Raw genomic sequence first — 20,956 nt, forward strand, 5'->3', positions numbered from 1 at the left:
TTGAGCTATCATATCGAAAAATAATCTCCATATCGAAATTGTAATATAATGTAGTAAATTTCTTGCTCGATATCGAATTGCATAATTTCAAATAAGAAAATTATTTGAAATCGATATCGAATACGGTAATTGGATCTTAGATCTCCCCAGTAATACAGGAGAGTTTGGCGCTCTACTCCGTACTCTTTACCAATATCGTCTCCTCATTTACGATCAAGATTTTGAATTGATAGCTTGATCTTACTACCCGCTTATTTATGTGGAGTTATGTATCGCCAAGTCTTAGAGTTCATTTATGTCCTATTCAATATGGATAACACAATCCAGATATTAAATTTCCAGGACATTAAAGAGCTGACGGTTTATTTGTCGGGTTATATTATTTGCGGCCTTAACACCTGTGCATCTTGTTTAATCATTAGAGAAACTGCTACAGTGATATCTTAAGCTCTCTGGTATATGCTCCATATCCCACAGGTTCTTCCAACTTCGATTCTCCTACCATTTAAACAATTCCGTCATGTTATTATCTTCATATAAGGAGTGAGATAGAAAAACCCTTACTCCCGTTTTTCCTTAAAACTTTTTGATCAAGTTACCTTGTCAGTTTTTATGTTTAATGTCAATTATGTTCATTTGTTGTTAATCTGATTCAAATGAGAGACGAGAAATAAGTGCGTACTAAAATTATTAAATATTTTCAATAAAACACAACTTGGTCCTACCAAAAGTTGGCCAAACAATCAAAGGTCTGCCTTCAAACTGATTCCATTGTTATTAAACAGTATCGGGAGAACTTGTCCGTTCATAGAAAACCTGGTTCAGGTATAAGGAATGGTCCACATGATGTTTCTAAAGCCAATAAATACAAAACATTATCAAAAAAGAACTCCCAACACATCCGGTAGGAAAGCAGTCCCGTAAGCTCAGTACTCGGACTATTTGGTATGAAAAGTTAAAGCCAATGCAGGTTTAAATATATACAAGGCTCAAAAAGTTCCTGGCAGGAACTCTGCTAAAAATTTAGAGAGCCAAAGACAGAGAACGGAATTGAATAATGGATGACGAAACGTATATTCTGGAACATTTATCGCGACTTCCGGGTAAATATTTTTATGTTGCTGATGATCGGGGGAATGTTGTAGAAAAGTTTAGGACCCAAAAGCAGAAAATTGTACCAAAAAATTCTTGGTATGGAAAGCAATATGCAGTTGCCTTAAAAGAAGGCAAACATTTGTTACATGTACCGAAATTTACATCAAGGAATGTTTACAAAAAAGGACTTCTTATGTGTTCGGTTATTTGGCCTTATTTGGCATCCTGTCACTATGGTAAGCAAGGTCTTGAGTGGTACAAAAACAATAATGTGGTATTTGTACCAAGAGAGTCGAATCCACCAAACTGCCTGGAGCTAAGGCCAGTGGAGAGATATTGGGCTCTTGTTAAAAGAGAATAAAACTGGTCTCATTCTTTAGTAATCTTTGTGAGATTTTTGATGTTTCGTTGACACTCCATGAGAAATTTCCCCGTGATCACAAGTAGGTTAGGTTGATCTCAATTAACTTAGTTTCGTATAATTATCAAAATTTGGTGCATTTGGCATTTTGGCAAAATCCTCATGGGATTGTCGAAAAACAAATACATGTACAACGGGTCATTAGGACTTGGTGTGGATTTAGGATTTGAGGCATCATTGGACCATACTTCTCCAAAAATTAGGCTGCATAACTTAACGGAGATCTTAGTGGCTAAATTTTATTTTATGGAGTTACTTTAAGTCAAAGAACTATGCCAAGAAGCCGAAAACCACCTGGTCATTGAAAATATTGTCAAAGCCGTGGAGACTATTTGATCGATGTGCTATTGCATACATAACCCTATCCCGTGTATTTTATGATTCCATAAGAAATAACAATCTAAAGAAATAACTTTGTTTTATATTTAATTCCAAACTAGAATAAATTTTTAATGAAATTCCCAAAGTTTCCCGACGAAGTTGTTTACGAAAAAATATTCCTGGAAAATTTTTGCTACTCAATTCTTCAAATCAATGGAATAGTTTCTGGTTCCTGTTTTAGAAGCCAAGTGGAAGAAAGCCCAAACCAGTCTAAATATTTGACAAAATTAACTACATTGTATGTTTTAAAATGTTTCATAAGAACGAATACATATTTAAACTCTTTACCCCCATTAACACCAAGCCTGCTTATGTCTTAACTAATAGTTATCTATACTGTCGGTTAAAAATATTTTTGTATGAAAACTGTCAGTTTAACTATTAGTTAACACATACACAGACTTCGTGGGGTTTAGAGAAATATTTTTTAACATTTTGCTACACAAATGATTAAAAAAATTAAATTTTCAATATGAAAATAAAATCACCAGCCAGCCCACTTACGGCTAGTCTGAAATATTATAATGACTGGTCACAAGACTGTAGGTGTAAGTTAAACCAAGCAGACACCCAAAAGCAACAAAAATCATTGTGGTGGTTGGTATCAAGTATGAGAAATGATGAAAAGGTTTGTTGGTTGGATGTGTTTGCAGCTGTTTGGCTGGATGGATGGATGAATGAATGAATGGTTGGTTGGCAGACTGGTTGACTTACTCTGGGTGTTTGATTGTATAGATTTAGTTTGTTTTGCCTGAATGACGGACTGATTGTATTACCGCCCGGTCTGGTAAATATTTCAATGTATATGGACAAAAACACACAGTGATGTACAAATATTTTTAACGAGGTCAGGCTTTAAAAAACAATTTATAAAAAAAATCTGCAGACTGTTCAAATTCAGCACAAATATAGCCTATACAGCCAGCATGAATATGAATACATAAGATTAAACACTTACGGCCATTTTCACAATGTACGATTATTTAATTTTAACCGGGAAATTAACTAACTGTCGGTTTGTTTAACGGGGACCATTTAACCAACGGTTACCGATTTACGTTTCACCATCATTTGATTACTTAACCAAAGCATTCAGTAGAAAGTATGGCAATAATGCATACATTTGTTTACGAAAAATAGTGTAATGAAAGATTGAAATATAAAAAATTGTCTAAAAGACGGCATAAAATAATAAAAAAACGTATAAAACTCAAAAATATTAAGGTACCTAACTGTAAAATTTACAGAACAAACTGAACAACAATTACTGAAAACCAACAAGCAAAAGTGCACATTTGTTGTTTGGTTTGTAAGTGCAATATCCGGGTGGTATATGGATCACCCCGTGCAAAATTTACTTTTCTTCGCTTTACACTTTTAAAAATTATAAATATTACAAAAATATAAATGTTTTTCCATGTTCTTTTATTATATTTCTTACAATTAAGATGCTAACCGGCGAAATTTGTTCGGTTATATTTAACAGCAACTTTGTTGTTAAATAGTGTCAATTAAGAATTAATCGTACATTGTGAAATTCAAATTAGCCTAACTTGCGGTTAAAGTTCACGTTAACTTTTAATCGTACATTGTGAGAATGGCCGTTAGTCGAATTTTGTCACTTTTAATAAAATTAAATTGATTGAATAAATTCGCCAGTTTTTCAAAATTTTAAAATTCCAAAAATCGGAAAATCCAAGTTAAATTGCTGGGTGATGTATGGTGGAATAAATGATACAGTGCTATTTAACTTTTCAGATTGCTCTCGTATGAAGTTTTAGCAAACAAACCGGCTTTTGTGAAACTTTTGTATGTTTTTTTTGCGTTTGTTATGAATTTGTCTGCTGTGTTTTTTTTTTTCTACTGTGTACTTAAAATTATAATAAAAAGAAGCAAAGCCAAAACATTTGAGTTTGTGCTCAGTGTTGCCGCTATCTCAAAATATTTGTTCCAAGTTTTTTATTTATAATCAAAATGTTTATCTAACACAAACCTTAAAGTATACCGATCGACTCAGAATCACTTTCTGAGTCGATTAAACGATGTCCGTCGACCACATTGCACATGAATTGTTTTCGGCCCAAGGGAGAAGCCTATTGAAACTGACTGAATTGGGTCCATTATTTCACCTAGTCCCCTTACAAGTGTCCTACCGGAATACGGCTTTATCGGAATATAAATGTTTAATTTATGTAGGTATCTAGTAGGGGTGATCGATTCTTCGACATTTTATATAAACCGGTTTCGGTTTCGGTTTTTTATGATAAAGAATATACAGCCGCGAAAAAAATAGCACCACACCCAAAAAACCCCCTCCATGTTTAATGGATTTTGTAGTATATTTTGGATTGTATTCGGAGTTTTGAGGACGTATGAACGAGAACCTTTTCCACCAAACATAACAAATTTACCCTCATCTGTCCATAAAATATTCTACCACTTTTGGACTGTCCAATTTTTGCGAACTTCATGCGCTTGGCGATATGTCTTGCGTTTAAAAGTGGTAGCTTTTTTGTACTGCATGCTTTTAATGTATGTTCTCTGGGACATATGCGAACTGTTTGTACTGTCGCAGTTATATTAAGGTCCTTTTTTAGCTTGGTTGCAGCTTTGAAAGGATCCTCTCTGATCTCGCGGAGCAATCTTTTGACGTGAAGTGGCGTTAGACTCGTTTTCTTCCACGTCTTTCAGCCTTTTCTTTATAATTACTTGCGTTGTGAATTAGTTTGTTAGAACACCCAACCAACCGACCAACTTCTCTATAAGATTTTCCATCCGAAAACACTGCAGTGCGTTTCTCCTTTACTTTTCGTTAAACTTTATGATCGCAATAATAAAAAATATTAATAAAAAATAAAAATACTATTGAGCAAAACAAGATTTTTAGCATAATTTGAATACTGTTAATAGCCAATAAAATTGTTTGCTGGAATTCAAGTTGAAACAAGTGTAATTCCAGCCTTGAAAACAGTATCAAGCAATTGATTTATAGTAGTATTTATTACATTTTATATCAATAGCATTCTCTAGTGAAAAGGAAACATAAATTACAGCCAAAATTTTTGAAAAATATTAAATATTTTCAAATATTTTTCAAGTATTCAAGGAAAATTCCAACAAAATATTCAAGTGCTTGATTTTTTTAGGTCTTTAGTGCTTATTTGGTATCTTCTTGCCTGTATAGGCTTACAAATGACATTTAAATAAAGAAATTTTATAGTATTAGAAACGTGGAGAATATGTAGAAAAAAGTAGTTAAAAATTAACAAAATTTTTCCAATGACATGCTAAGGACTAACATCGAAAAAATATTAACTTAAATCTTAAATCACTAAACTTACAGTTTTTTTAATTTGATTGAAATTATTATTACAATTTACAAACAATATTGTTTTTATAGTTCTAAACTATGTTTATGAATTTGTGAACATTTTCCGGAACCCCTTCCATTAAGGTTTTTACAGTGCTTTCTGTCACTTTGTTCGAACGGATAGTCCATCTTCGTTTTGGGCACCTTTTTTGCGCTCTTCAATTCTCTTTTAATAAGAGCCCAATATCTCTACACTGGCCTTAGCTCCAGCCAGTTTATAGGATTTGACTCTCTTGTTACAAATACCACATTGCTGTTCTTGTACCACTCAATACCTTGCTTACCATAGTGACAGGATCCCAAATCAGGCCAAAAATCAGTGGTCATATTTAGAAGTCTTATGAATGGAAGCATCCTTTTTTGTAAACATTCCTTGATGTAAATTTCGGTATTTTAGAGCCCTTTGTAACAAATGTTTGGCTTCTTTTGCCACAACTGCATATTGGTTGCCATACCAAGAACTTTTTGAGAAAATTTTCTGCTTTTGGGTCCTAAACTGTTCGCCTTGTATGTTTTTAAACCTACATTGGCTTTAACATTTCGTACCAAATAGTCCGAATACTGAGCTAACCGGACTGCTTTACTACCGGATGTGTTGTGAGATCTTTTGAAAATGCTTTCTCTTTATTGGCTTTAGAAATTCCTTCTTCCTGAACCAATACCTCCCAATACTGTTCAATAACATTGGAAACAGTTTGACGACAGACCTTTGATTGTTTGGCCAACTTTTTGTAGGACCAAGTTGGATTTTCTCTTCACTAAATTTAATCAGATTAACAACAAATGAATATAATTGTCATTAAACATAAAAACTGACATGCTTTACAAAGGTAACTTGATACAACAATATCAAATAATACTTGGGTTAAAAGTTTTAATGTAAAACGTGTGTTAAGGTTTTTTCCGATCTCAGTCCTTAATGTAAAATTCATTGGTTCTTCACCAGAATTTGAAGCACTTTGGGCTTAGGAGTTGTGATGAATTTTCTACTTCTTTTTCTTCACTCTTTCTGCCTACAATAGTTTTGAAAAAAAAAAATTCGGTGATAAATAACCGAAAAACGGCAACGCTGTTTGTGCTGTTGTTTATATTTTTTTGCTGGGTGAGGGGGGATTCTCTCCAACAATAAAAGAGACTCTGTTGCTAATGTTTATTTACAAATAGTATCTCTTGTTTTTGTTATTGTTCTTGTTGTTTTTGATATTTGGTGTGTGTCTGTTGGCAGAGTGTGTGTTATGATTTTAAATTTGATTCGGCGCAGCTTTCAAAAACCTTTTTTTTTGGCTGTTTTTATTATTTTCCTTTGCCATATTCTTTTCATGTTGTGACGTTGTTTCATTATTTTGTTTTGCTTTTTTGCATGTGCTTGTTGGTTGATATGACGGGGGGTTTTGGCATGTTTTTTTGTGATTGTCTTGTTGTGTAAAACATTTTCAAAGTTTTTAAAAAATGTTTCAGATATTTTTGTTTTTTATTTAAACTAAAGATTTTAAAATTATATATTTTTGTGGGCTTTTCTTACAACCACTTTTGGTTTTCCCCATCTACCTACTAGCTATCAGCCATCTAAATTTGTGAACATTTTTGTTGTGATATTTTGTTGAATAAGTGATAGTTTTATATTCGGCTGTACCGAATCTTATATACCCACCACAAATATAATACGGTTATCGATTGTTGTTTATTTTCTTTAGTATTATATTTTCTATAACTAGATATTTATAAAAGAACTAGCTGACCCGGTGCGCTTCGCCACCCCAATTAGAAGAAAGAAATAGTACTATTAAGTCTCCCCCTAGAATTCTCAATCAATGCTTAATTTCATGTTTCTAAGTCCATTGTTATAGAAAATCAAAAAGTTCCATTAGAAGAATAAAAAAGTACCTATAGTTAAATTTGTTATGCTACAGACATGTCTCAAACGATTGAAATCTGTGTTAATATGCCCAAGAAAAAATATGTTTTAAAAAAAGTACCAAACTGTTTACCCGGATTTGGCCCAATATAAACCTTGGCACTCGAATTCTAAATAACAACCTGTTAGTTAATTTTTGTATGAATCCAGGAACCAATGTTAAAAAATTATCAAAATTGGCTTAATGATTTCAAATAAAATGTATTTTCCCGATTTTATCCCCTTTTTGGTACCTTTCTTTTTATACCCATTGGGGTGGTAAAATTTTATTCAAATAAAAATCTTCATAGTGGTGGGAGTTCATAATAAAATATTCGTATTTTATGAAAAAGTACCAAAAATAAACACAATTTTTATCCCTTAAGGTTTCGAATTTCCAAAAAGTACCAAACTCATATTTTTTATTTTTTGATAAGTAAAGAATACGATTTAAATTTTGTTTCTATGTTTATTGGTTTAAAAGATACATAGGGTGCCAAAAAAGTACCAAAATAAATTTTTTACCCATTTTCTCCCCTAAAAGGTTCTAATTTCGAAAAAGTACGAAACACCTGTCAGCTTACTTTTTAAATGGAGTAACATGAAATTTTAAGTTTGTTTGTTTCTTTATTAGTTTTGAAGATATAAGGTTACCGATTAGTTAGTGGATCGTTTTGGGGAGGGAGGAACCCACAGTTAATAAAGAAACAATTTCATGATTCTAGCTTTTTTTCCCCCTATGTCCTTCCCTGTAGGCCCTATCAACCTTCAACAGACAGACCTAGGGACATAGCTTGATCGTCTTAGAATTTTGTTAAGGTCCCAGAATTCGATATGTTACAAACGAAATGACAAAATCAATGTATCTCCCATGTTTTTAGTGGTGGATAGAAAAACACACATTTTATTTGAGTTAAAAGATACAAAATTCAGCCAATGTGCAAAGAAAAATGTTTGTTGTGCAACTGTGTCTTGTGTGTTTGCATTAGAAAGTTGCGAAATCTAATTTTTTTTTCCACCTCTATCTATAAGCAATTTAACGTCAAGAATTTTCTTTTTTTTTGTATAAAAGAAAAAGGAAAACATATATATGAGTATTTGCACAAATTTACATAAAATTGTTTGCAGCCTACATTTATTTTTTTTGCTTTTTATTTTCAGAAAATAAATATTTTTATGCAATCATAATTTAAATGTTTTTTCTCTTGTTTTCGTTTTTAGCCGGTTCGATGATTTGAAAATTTGTTAGCAATATTTTTATAAATAATTTTTGTGTGTCGTTTCTTCAGCTATTTTTAAAATGTTTCAAAATTAAATTTGACCAAAATGGAAAAACGCCAGACAGCATTTAATGATAATTTGGCAGGTATTTTTTTAGTTGGGGGTGTAAAGTAGGTACATTTTGCAGACATTTTTAAACATAATTGATGTGACTAAGGGGAATTACACAAAAATCTCTTACAGGGAGACTGATCTACAAGCCTAAAATTTCCTCTTAATATCACCTTGAGTTTAAGAAACCTTTGAGAATCCAACATTGATATCAAATGCAAACAAATCATGTGGTATTTGATGGATATTGATTAAGAAAATACTGTAAAATTAGATTAAATAAGCTCTTTTTAAATTTAAAAATATTTTTTTTCTAATTTTTGTTTATCTTTTCTCTTCTCTTTGCAGTTTTTATTCATTTCTTTTGATTTGGTTTCAAACACTAATGAATTGAATATTAGTATGTATGTATTACACAACAATAAAGTATAAAATTAATTCTTTATAATCAAATAATAATAAAATGTATGTAAATAGTTAAACACAAATCACAAATACAAAAATATTAATGCAACAAATATTAAAAAAATAATTTGTAATTTTAAGTAAAAATTGAAAGAAAAAAAAATAAATAAAATAAAAAGTAAATAAATTCTATCGTAAAATAGAATGTGAATTGTAAAAAAAAATTTAAATAAAACAAAATTGCAAAAAAATAAATATAAATGAAATAAATAAAATAAAAAAAATTTAAATTACGAATGAAGCGTAAAAATAATACAGCAGCAGCTGAATTGGCAACAAAAAGTTTTATACAAAAATTGAAATTAAATACAACAACTACAACCAATTGTTACAATAATCAACAGCAGCAGCAACAACAGAAAAATCGTTACAATCAAAATAAGAAAACGGCATAACTTGATTGTTACGAGTGCAACCAAAGCGAAAACAAAATTAACACCAACAACACCAACTAAAATAGCAAGAAGAACAAAACAAAAAACAAGCAACAAATTGCATACAAACTGTTGTAAGTGTGAACACAAATGAAAACGTCGTCGAATTCAAGCGCAAATAATTTCGACTACTCCAGTCGCCCCGTCTATGAGGGTGAAGAACTACAAGAACAGCAGCAACAACAACAACGACAACTCGAGTTATCAGCAGGACAACAAGAAAGCAGACAACAAATTATTTACGACACCAGAACGTTAAATGAACAAGAACGTGAAGAATTCGTTGATACAACAGAACCTCAAAGTTTGATTAAACAGCAACAGCGCCAACCACAGCCACATCTAACAATTGTTTATAACAAAAAACAACTATCAACAACAACAACAACTACAAGATCATCAGCAACTGCAACAGCAACTGCATCATCAACAACGATTGACGATTATAATCAGCTGCAACGACAATTTGTTGATAATTTAAACATAAAAACTAAAACTATTGTTGCAGCAGCTGACAGTGAAAGTGACAAGCAGTCACAGCAGCACCAACAACAACAAGATACAACTAATAATAATAATACAAATTTACAAATTAGTTCATCTAGTGTTGCAGGTGGTGGCGGCAGCAGTAGTGGTGACAGTGTTGTCATTTATATAGACGACAATAATTCAACTAGTGACAACATTAATAGTAGCAACGACATTGCAACTCATACCAGCAATAAAATTTCTAGCGATAACGTTAAAGAAACAACATTGCCATTGTCAAATAATATTCGTTATACATCAACTTCCAAGAATAAATATCAGCAACAACAGCCGTTGTCATTGCAGAAGAGTTATTCCTTTAAACGAAAACGTGAAACAACAGGTGAGTTATATGTTTTTTCTTGCTTAAAATTTTATTTTCTTTATCTGCATTTATGGATGGTATACTACTTAATATGAAGGAATCGGAAGCACTTGGGTGCCCCGATAGACTGTGTGCTGGACTACCAATCCAGGTGATGCGGGTTCGATTCCTGCAAGAGACTGTGGGTGTTTCTGCAGGCAAGCAAAACGCTTCGCAGTTTCCTTAGAAATTTTCACGTATAATTGGGGTATTCACACGGTCTGCTATTAGTCCTAATATATTATAATATTTGTTGTTGTGTTTTAAACAATAAAAAGTATTATTTTATGATATAACAATAAACATAGTTCATATAGTCTTATTAGTTTAGAACTTTTTTGTTTGAGACATAACAAAAATTTGATTAAACTATCATAATATATTGTGACAATATGACCAAATAGTAGACCGTGTGAATACCCCAAATGTGAATAATATTTGAAACAAGTATAATCGGCCTCCCAAATCCAACTTTGTGCCTCCAGTGGTCCCCTTGAGAACCAAACGGTACTTCTGTCAAATTTGATCAGATTTGTCAGTGGCACAACACCGATACAGTTCAGATCATGAAAAAGACTTGAACCAAGATGTATTAGTCTACGCTCTTGTAATGCGAGGCAGTCACAATAAATAGCTTCCTACTCTCTCTCATGTAAACACCCTACAAGAACAGTAACAGTCATTTGATGCATTATCTGATGGGTATTGCTGATGGGTTTATACATCAGTAGTTCCCATATTTTATTAAGGGCATTGTGAAAAAACTGATACGTCCTCATGATATGACGGACGAACGAGGAAACCCAATCAGTGATGCTGTACTCCGATAGTCGTAGTTAGACCACGTAATCCTTGCCATTCGTCATGTTAGTTCATTGCTCAATATCACATGATCATCAGCATAGATTCTACGAGTGGTAAGCCAATCAAGTGGTCGATCACGACCTCATCTATTATCAACAATAATTAAGCAAAATCAACCATAATCAAGTTCTCTGGATAGTAGCCATCCCCTTGAAGCCAAATCAAGGTGTCACTTTCGAATCTCTCACTGGTATTTGTAGATCAACAGAAATGTCTAACGGCAGTCAGATCTTCAGTGTTGAAAATAGTTTTGAATTGTACTTAATGATACTGTTATCATAATCGCAGCAGTCCGGAGCATCTTCTCGAACTATCTACTTCCTTTTCCATCGCTTTCCCCAGACTATAACACCATAAAATGATACACAAATCCAATCACCAGTTGAGACCAATGGCCATCATGTTTCACAGGAGGAGATATAAAACTTCACTTTTCTCCTTGAATCCATAATTGGTGTGAGCTTGGAATAAGATTAATTTAAGAATGGCCAATATTGCATTAATCATAAAATGCGATTGTTTAATGTTTTCTAAACTCTGATATGATCGAAGAAATTTATTCTTAAGTAGGAAGGATTCATAACTAACCGGCCTATAGTCCTTCGGCTTAGTGTTTGAATTTTGCCCAAACATTGCCAACCTAGTCCAGCATACTGGGATGCATTTCCATCTTATACACTTCCAAAGAGCCAAGATATAATCAAGTGAGCGTTCTTCTGAAGGTCAAACCGTTCATACCCGCTGTCGATGAGATGCACACTTCAATCTGATCACTTTACTATTTTCGCCAGGACCAAAGTCTATTCGTGTTTTAATGTATATTTCTATGTTGAAGCTTCTCGTTCGTGTTCAAGTAATAAGCTAAAGCTTTTAACGATTAATATTGTATAAGTTCTATTAGGGAACTTCTTTGCAATACCCGCACATTTTGTTGCAATACACGTTCTTCCAGAAGAGTTCATCCATTTGTGATCCATTAACCATTGAATCACATTATAGAGCAAACTCCGCACGATAAATAAACTCTCTGGAGATTTACAATGTTGATCAATTTAAATCAAATTTCCACAAACACTATTCCAGATATTCTTCTTCTCACAACCTATTTTCCGAGTACCAATACACTTAATAATTAGGGGTCATTCCCAGAGTGCTGGTTTAACAATAAAAACCCGATCGTTTCATTCGGGCTCTGGTTGCTTTGAGTCCCGACCACTGTGATAATTTACAATATTCATTTAGGACCCTATAAATCATATAAATACTGGATTCTTATAGAAAGGGAATATGATATAACGTCCGTGTATTTGTCCATTATCTGACGGACCCATATCTTGTATCAAAGTTTCAAATATACTTTTCAAAATTTAGCTAATAAAAATAGAAAAATAGGATCATAAATGGCAGAAATGTAATGAAAAAATCGCAACTACCTCGATTTTTAGAAATATTTATGAAAACTAAGTTCTGTACATAGACAATCAGACCAATTATGAAAAAAAAATTCCCCGGGAGTTTTTTCCCTTTTCCCATTTTTGCTATTCAAATCCAATGTTAAAAATAAGAAAAGGGAAAAAACTCCCCGGGAATTTTTTTCATAATTGGGCTGAATATGTTTATCAAATCACTGGTAAAAAGGCCTTCAAAAAAAATCCATACATGATGCATAAGTGCGAATAATATATTTATCGATGTTCTTATGTTGACACTTCGCAACTAACAAGCTTTTCCTTTATGAAAGATAAAATTGTTAGTATCGAAGGTCAATATTTTGTTTTAATTTAGAAAATCATTTAATTTTATGTTGTATATATCTAGTTTTTAGAAAATTTATTTTGAATTTTAAAATTTATTTGCAGTTATGAGCCGGTCAAGTGATTTACCAATAAAAGCTACAAAAAAAATACAGAAAGTGGAGTGAATAAGACATACAGACATCCACTTATAAAAAAGAAAAACAATAAACTCAATTTCGATAATAAATATTTCAATGCCACTTTATAATCGCAAACTTTATAGGCAATTTGGAAAATTTTGTTGCAATTAAATTTAATTGCATTCAACGTAATTATAAAATATATTTTTAAGGTTTATGGTTTAAACATTTTGCAGAAACTTAAAACAAATAAAAATGTTTTAATATTTTCTAGCAGCAAGCAGTAGATTTAATTAAAGAAAGTAAAAGTAAAATCTGCTTAAAATCACTTACATACTACATACTACTACTAATAAATGTTTTTTATCTATGTACGTCAACCAGCTAAGGACGTCAATTGTAAAGAAAACTTGGTAATGGAGCCAGATGAAAACAAAAATTTATTGTTATTAACCTCAAAAATAAGAAAAAATCGAACAAATACTATCCCAAACACATTTTGCGTAACATCTTTTGTGTAATAAAAGTGAATTACAGTAAATAGAATAGAATATTTAACGTCTTTTTGTGGTTCAAGTGAATGGAAAAAAATAGAATTTGCAAAAAAGGGGCAGACAGGCAGGCAGGTGGAAGGAATGAAAGACGTTATAACCAGGGCAAGTTTTTCAAGCTTTTTTTGCTTGAAAAGTAAACTTTTCATTATGATTCCTATCGCGAATCAATATTTCACATGAAATATGTTCCATTTTTCGTTCATCAACTTTGATCATGTGAACAAATTCCCCATGATGTGAAATATTTAGATGAAATTTTGTAAACAATAAACAGCTGTTACGAACAAAATCAACTATTGTGAATGAAAAGTTCATGGGAATATTACGATAGCAATTTTGCCTTCGAGGGAAATGGATATTTTATGGGAACATACATTTCACATGTTATTGCCTATCGATAGGGCCGATTACTTTTGAGTTTTCCACCACTACACATTTGTATGACATTTTTTTAATCTTTATATATATAATTCTTCTGTACGTGTGTTAGTAACTGAACTCCTCCTTAACGGCTGGACCGATTTGGATGAAATTGTTTGTGTGTGTTTGAGTGGGTCCCTGGATGGTTTAGATTGGTGGTACCTCCCATACGAAATAACAATTTATTAATAGCTACTAAGTGAAGCCGGGACGGTCAGCTAGTTTTCTTATAAAATACCATTTCATTTTTAATTTTGAAACCAACTTTTTTTTATTACAATAAATTTAATTTAAAGCTTTTATTTATAATTGTTCTATGCATGGATATGCTTTTTTCTGCATATTTGTGGGCTTATTTTGCAGTTTTTTTGAGCTTTTGCATATTTAAACTTGCCCTGGTTATAACTACAATAAATTTGGCTTTATGGCAGACATAGTAAGAGGGAAAAGTAAAACTGAAAAATAGAATTTAAAATAAAAACAAAACTAAATTATATTTTATAAGACGTAATAAACAAAATAACTACTTGGGTTTCTAACTTTTTATTATTGTAGGTTTTTTTTGTTTTTAAATAATATTGGTCAGACGTAATTGAAGGGCAGCCAGAGAATTTTATTTACAAATAATAACAATTAGTAATTTCCAAAAAAAAAAACTAACCAGGGATGAAAACTTAAATTAAAAATACGAAAATTTTAATTATTTTCTAAAGAAAATACTGTTGTTCACAAGATTTTATATATAAAGTAAAGTAATAAACAAGATTTTCTAGAGATAATACGGTTATACACAAAATTTTCTATAGAAAATACTGTTATACTGATTTTTTCTACAGATAATATTGGTATACACAAGATTATCTATTGAAAATACTGCTATACTGATTTTTTCTGGAGATAATACTGTTATACACAAGATTTTCTGTAGAAAATACTGTTATAATTGATTTTTGTCTGGATATTATTCTCAAGGTTTTTGATAGAAAATACTGTTATACACAAGAGTTTGTCTAGAAAATACTGGTATACTGTCATACTGAATTGTTTTTAGAGATAATACTGTAACACACAAGATTTTCTATATAAAATACTGCTATACACAAGATTTTCTATGTATAATACTGTTATACAAAAGGGTTTTCAATAGCAAATACTGTTATACTGAATTTTTTCTAGAGATTATACTGGTATACACACGAATTTCTATAGGAAATACTGTTATATACACGATTTTCAATAATAAATACTTTTTTAAACCAGATTTTCTATACTGTTTCACGAATTTCTATAGAAAATACTGTTATACACAAGTTTTTCTAAAGAGAATACTGTAGCTATAGCAAGAAATCATTTACAATAATTTGTAATTATGTTAGGTATATTACCAAAAAAATAACTATTTTAAAGTATCAAATGAGTCGCAGGAGTACTACTATACATTTGAAAATGAAATAGTATCAACGAAAGTGTGATTGTATCAACTTTTCCATCTCTGACCCTAGTAAATTGCTAATAAAGAGGGGAGAGACAAATAAAAACCAACAACAATAATAAATAAACGTTTATAAGACACGAATGAAAACAACACCAAAAACGAATGCCAGAGATTAAATAGAATTAAAAAACACAGTTTCAAAAAAAAAAACAAAATAAAAACAACAACAACATTAATATTAATATTTTTTTCAACAACAACTTGAAAATAAATACAAAATAAACATTAAAATACACCGATAACAGGCATAAATTTAAATATGTTTTAACAACAACAAAATTTAAATAAACAGCAATGACAAAAACAACAAGAACAAAAACAACTACATCACAAAATTGGAAAAAAAGAACCTTAATAATAATGCAAAATTGGAATACATATTTAATAAAAAGTAGGTATTATTTATTTTTTAAATAAAATAAATACGTTTTATACGTTTTTATAACAAACAATTGTTATTGTAAGTGCATGTGACATTATATTTGAATGTATGAATTTTTTGTAATTCCACTCAATACCACATTAATGTGGCGGCTGTCTCCACTTTAAGCTGGCCAACTGAGTTGGGTCTCTCCTCAATTAATCGTTATGAATTGATAAAAATCACTCAGAGAACATCAAAATATAAAACAAAATACATTTAAATAAAACGTGTTTATTCATTTCTTTTTACTTTTTGGAATATTTAAACAAATTGTATAATTAATTAGCGAAAAAATACATTTGTATATACTATAATAATGTATATAAAATAAATTCTTGATATATATTTTTTTCGTTGACAACATAAATGTTTCGCCGTCCTACCGTAAATAGTTATAATCAGGGCTGCGATTTTCGTGCAAATATATTTTTGTAGTCAGTTACGCAAAATCAATTTTGACCAATTACATTTCCGAATCGATGTAGCATTTTATGTTATCAGAACAATGGTGATTTTATTTAGTTGCTACTAGGGAAATATTTGCGTGGAATTAAAGAAATCCAATACAATGGAAACCTTTTCTGAAAACTGAGTACATAAATTCACCAAATAAGGAGTGAGTGATAGTGCTTTCTGTCACTTTGTGCGAACAGGACACTTTTTTGTTCTCTTCAATTCTCTTTTAACAAGAGCCCAATATCTGTCCACTGGCCTTAGCTCCAGGCAATTAGGAGAATTTGCCTCTGTTGGTAGAAATACCACATTATTGTTCTTGTTTCACTCAAGACCTTGCTTACCATAGTGACAGGATGCCAAATAAAGCCAAAAATAAGTGGACACATTAAGAAGTCTTATGAATAGAAGCATCCTTTTTTGTAAACATTCCTTGATGTAAATTTCGGTATTTATAGAGCCCTTTGTAACAAATGTTTGGCTTCTTTTGCCGCAACTGCATATTGCTTGCCATTTTTCGGCTTTTGGGTCCTAACATTTTCTACAACATTCCCTCGAGCATCAGCAACATAAAAATATTGACCCGGAATGCGAACAATTTTCCAGAACATACGTTTTTTTTATAAAATTTGACTTCAATTTCCGTACTCTGTCTTTGGCCTCTAAATTTTTAGCAAAGTTCCTGTCAGGATCTCTTTGAGCTTTGTATGTTTTTAACACTGCATTGGCTAACTGGGCTGCTTTCCTTCCGGATGTGTTCCAAGCTCTTTTGAAAATGTTTTCTGTTTATTGGCTTTAGAAACATCGTGCGGACCATTCCTTCTACCAGGTTTTCTATCAACGGAAAAGTTCTCCCAATACTGTTTAATAATATTGGATTTAGTTTGACGGCAGACCTTTGATTGTTTGGCCGACTTTTTGTAGGACCAAGTTGGGTTTTGTTGAAAATATTTAATAATATTCGTTCGCACTTTTTTCTCGTCACTCATTTTAATCAGATTAACAACAAATGAACATAATTGACATTAAACATAACAACTGACATAGTTTTCAAAGGTAAATTGATCAAAAAAATCAAATAATACTTGGTTTAAAATTTTTAAGGAAAAATGTGTTTTAAGGTTTTTTCGATCTTACTCCTTATTTTTTTTAATAAGTGAACTTTGAACTTTACCTTTTTTTTGCATCGACAACAATATTGATTGTCTGTCTATTCGTTAAATAACGGTACTTATAATTTATTTTCTTAAAACAATGTTTCCAATTAAAAGTCCACCACTGCATTTATGTACAGTGACGGACAATACAATAGAATCACTACATGAATTCGATTAAAGCGGTAAAACTACAAAATTTCATTTCAAAATTTAAAATTTTTTCATTATATATTAATGCTCATAACGTAAACAATAAATAGAAAAAAATAAAATAAAAAAATAACACATTCTTATGTTAAAAACGATGTCAAATCTAAAAGACTAAATAAAATATGCGACATTCAAATAAAATCAATCAGTCTTAAAATGATTAAAAATAAAAAATCATCATAAGAATTCGTAGGTTTCTTAATATTTTGTTGCATATCAATTATTTCTAATAACAGCATCAAATCTTTTGGGGATTGAATTTAACAGACTTTCGCATGTAGATCGGGAAATTGCATACCATATTTCCTGAATTTTCTGCCAAAGTTCTTCCTTGTTTTTCAATTTATCAGGTCCGAGTTTGTCTTTTACTATTTTCCATAGGATTTAAGTCTGGTTATTGAGACGGCCATTCCATAACATGAATTTTGTTATATAAAAACCATTTTTTGGCAAGACTTGACGTGTGCTTTGGGTCATTATCTTCCTGGAAGAGCCATTTTAAGGGCATATTCCATTCTGCATGTGGCTTTATAACATTCTCCAAAATATTTACATACAAGTTCTTACCATATTTTCTTTATTCCAATAAATTGGACCAACGCAATACCAAGAAAAGCATACCCATATAATAATATTTCCACAGCCATGTTTAAACGTTTTTGGTTTTTGCCATTTTTTGGACGTCTAACCCATGTCTTATCATCACTACCAATTAAATTAATGGTCGTTTCGTCCGTCCACAACACATTTTGCCACTTTTTTATATTTTCTGGCCCACACCAATCCTTATGATTGCTCCTGGTTTTAAATGAAATATTGGTAGTGATTCTATTGTAATGTCCGTCACTGTTTATGTTTTTTCTTGTTATTTCCAAAAACATAAGTAGTAACTCTTGTATTTAATTTTTAATCTAAATAATAGCGTGTACAAAATAAATTACAATTCACCAACAACAATTAACAACTGGGTCATTTGAGTCCCCAACGATCATAACACGTTTAAGTTCCACTTGTATAGAAAACAACAATGTTGACACATTGTGTACAACAACAAAAAAGGAAAGAAACAATGACGTCTATAAAATGATGAATTATTACACCATCATCAGTAAGAAAGAAAACTGAAAATAAAAGAACATTGATTGCTAGGGAATGGCAACCACTTAATTTAAATGTTAGAAATTTTCCAAAAAAAATACACAAATTGTTAAAGGAAGAAAAAAAATATGAAGAACACCAAAAAAGAAAAAACATTCAAATCTATTCCCGTTTTCAATTTATTATATACAACGACGATGACAACAACAAATATAAACGAAAGCTTCCAAAATACAACTAACAAAATTCTAACAGCAGAAGTCCCTATTGGAGATTTTGTTTGGAGAATGAATGGTGGGCCCGTTTTTCTTTATTGTCTGATTCTTGTTATCAAAATGGTAGTTAACAAAATGAACAAGAAAAAACATAGTGAAGAGATGGAGAGTAACAGGAGAACAGTTTAAGACAACGCACGTGTTGGTCCCTTAACCGCACTACACACCCGTTTTAGCCCACAAACAACAACTTTAACATCATCATCATCATCGTCATTCATTAATATCATCAACATTGTGTTAAATGAGTAAATGGTGAGAGAGTGAGTGACGACTGACTGACTGACTGAATGGATGGATGGATGGATGAATGAATGAGGGTGTGTGTGTATGTGAGCACAACCCAGCTGTTCTAAGAGACTGTCTCAAACTATCATTTGAAATAGTTGAGAAATAGTTACATAACTAGCTACGTGACTAGTTATTTTAACACCTGAATGCCCTTAGCAGGGGGTTAATTGACCCTTTTGAATTACAATGAGACTGTCTGATAGCTGGCCCAAAGTAGTCAACGCATTGGATTCACATACTGGTTGTATAGATTCAGCTACCTTACTAAATACCTAGCTACATAACTAGTTATTTTAACCTGTACGAGTGTTAATTGAACTCAAACAGTCAGTCAAAAAGAAGTCCCATAGACAGTGTAATAAAAGATTACTTGTAAACAAATCTTCCTCAGACAACTCTCCAATAGATTACTTCTGGTGGGTTAAATAACTACTTTCTAAAGTGCAGTACAAAATAAACGTTTAAAGAGAATCAGTATACTTAAGCAAGAAGAAAATAAACTGTATGACAATTATCACAAAAAAGTGCAGTACAAAATAAACGTTTAAAGCGACTACCCTCTAGATTACATAGAAACACTTAAGTGGCAATTGTCTTCAAGCTAGATTACCTGGGTTGTATAAAGTACTTCTCTCTACAATACAAAGATTACACTCGTGTCAAATGAACCAAAATTTATAAATTGGAGTCAGCCAAGTGGTCAGACATTAGTGACAATTTCTGTCTTTAACTGCTGGGAACCCAGTAATCTATTGACTTAAAAATGCGGGATTTTTTCAAAGAGCCAAAAGAACTGATCATCTTTGGAGCAAATCAAGCCAATATCGGAGCGTTCTGCTTCGATCGAAACAAATAGTAGTCGGACGCGGCAAGGTCTGGGGGGTTACTCTCTATTGCGATGCGAAAGAAAAATGGTACAATTGGTACCCTTTATTGCGTTTTCGCATCGCACAAAAAATTAGTTTAAAAATGTTTTTATTTACAAGTTTTGGCATTTCATTTTGTCATTCTTCGCTATTGTTTATTTTGTGTTGCCAGTATTGCTTCTTTTTGCGAAATCGTTTGCGTAGACGATACAAAGTACAAAATTGTATTCTTAACGCATCGAAATTGCTTTCGCATCGCAATAGAGAGTAACCCCCCTGGACTATAAAGAAAAACTTCCCAACCACTTCATTTTAAATACATAGTTTTTAAAGGGTATTGCAACATGTGGTCGAGTGTTGTCATGATTGAATATTACAGTTTCATGTCTGGCAGCATATTCTGGGCGTTTTTCGGGCAATAACAGGTTCCCTGCTATGGTCTGACCAGATTTAGCAGCTCGTAATAGATAGGACACTCTTGGATCCACTAAATACAGAGCATTACCTTAGCGACATGGATATTTGGCTTTGATGTCGATTCGGCTGGTTGTCCGGGCTTTACTTACGTTCTCTTAAGCTTCGAGTTTTCTTTTATAGCGTTCAAGCATCATTTCGGACATGCAAAATAGTTTTTCAAGGTCTCTCGGCTTCAATTTGTATGGATTCCAATTTTCCTGCTTTGGATGAAT

The 20,956-nt window shown here is 31.8% G+C and overlaps 1 protein-coding gene across 7 annotated transcripts in view; it reads left to right on the forward strand.

Annotated features, from left to right (window-relative positions):
- The window catches only part of Hipk (Homeodomain interacting protein kinase), a 182,893-nt gene that overhangs the window by 43,195 nt on the left and 118,742 nt on the right, over nt 1–20,956 (forward strand). For all 7 annotated transcript variants that reach the window (XM_065502853.1, XM_065502854.1, XM_065502852.1 and 4 more), the window contains exon 2: nt 8,842–10,263. In XM_065502853.1, coding sequence (XP_065358925.1) covers nt 9,483–10,263 — 781 coding nt within the window. In that variant the 5' untranslated portion in view covers nt 8,842–9,482. The remainder of the gene's footprint in view (nt 1–8,841; nt 10,264–20,956) is intronic.

Source organism: Calliphora vicina, chromosome 3, assembly GCF_958450345.1.
Source record: "Calliphora vicina chromosome 3, idCalVici1.1, whole genome shotgun sequence".
Lineage (NCBI taxonomy): Eukaryota > Metazoa > Arthropoda > Insecta > Diptera > Calliphoridae > Calliphora > Calliphora vicina.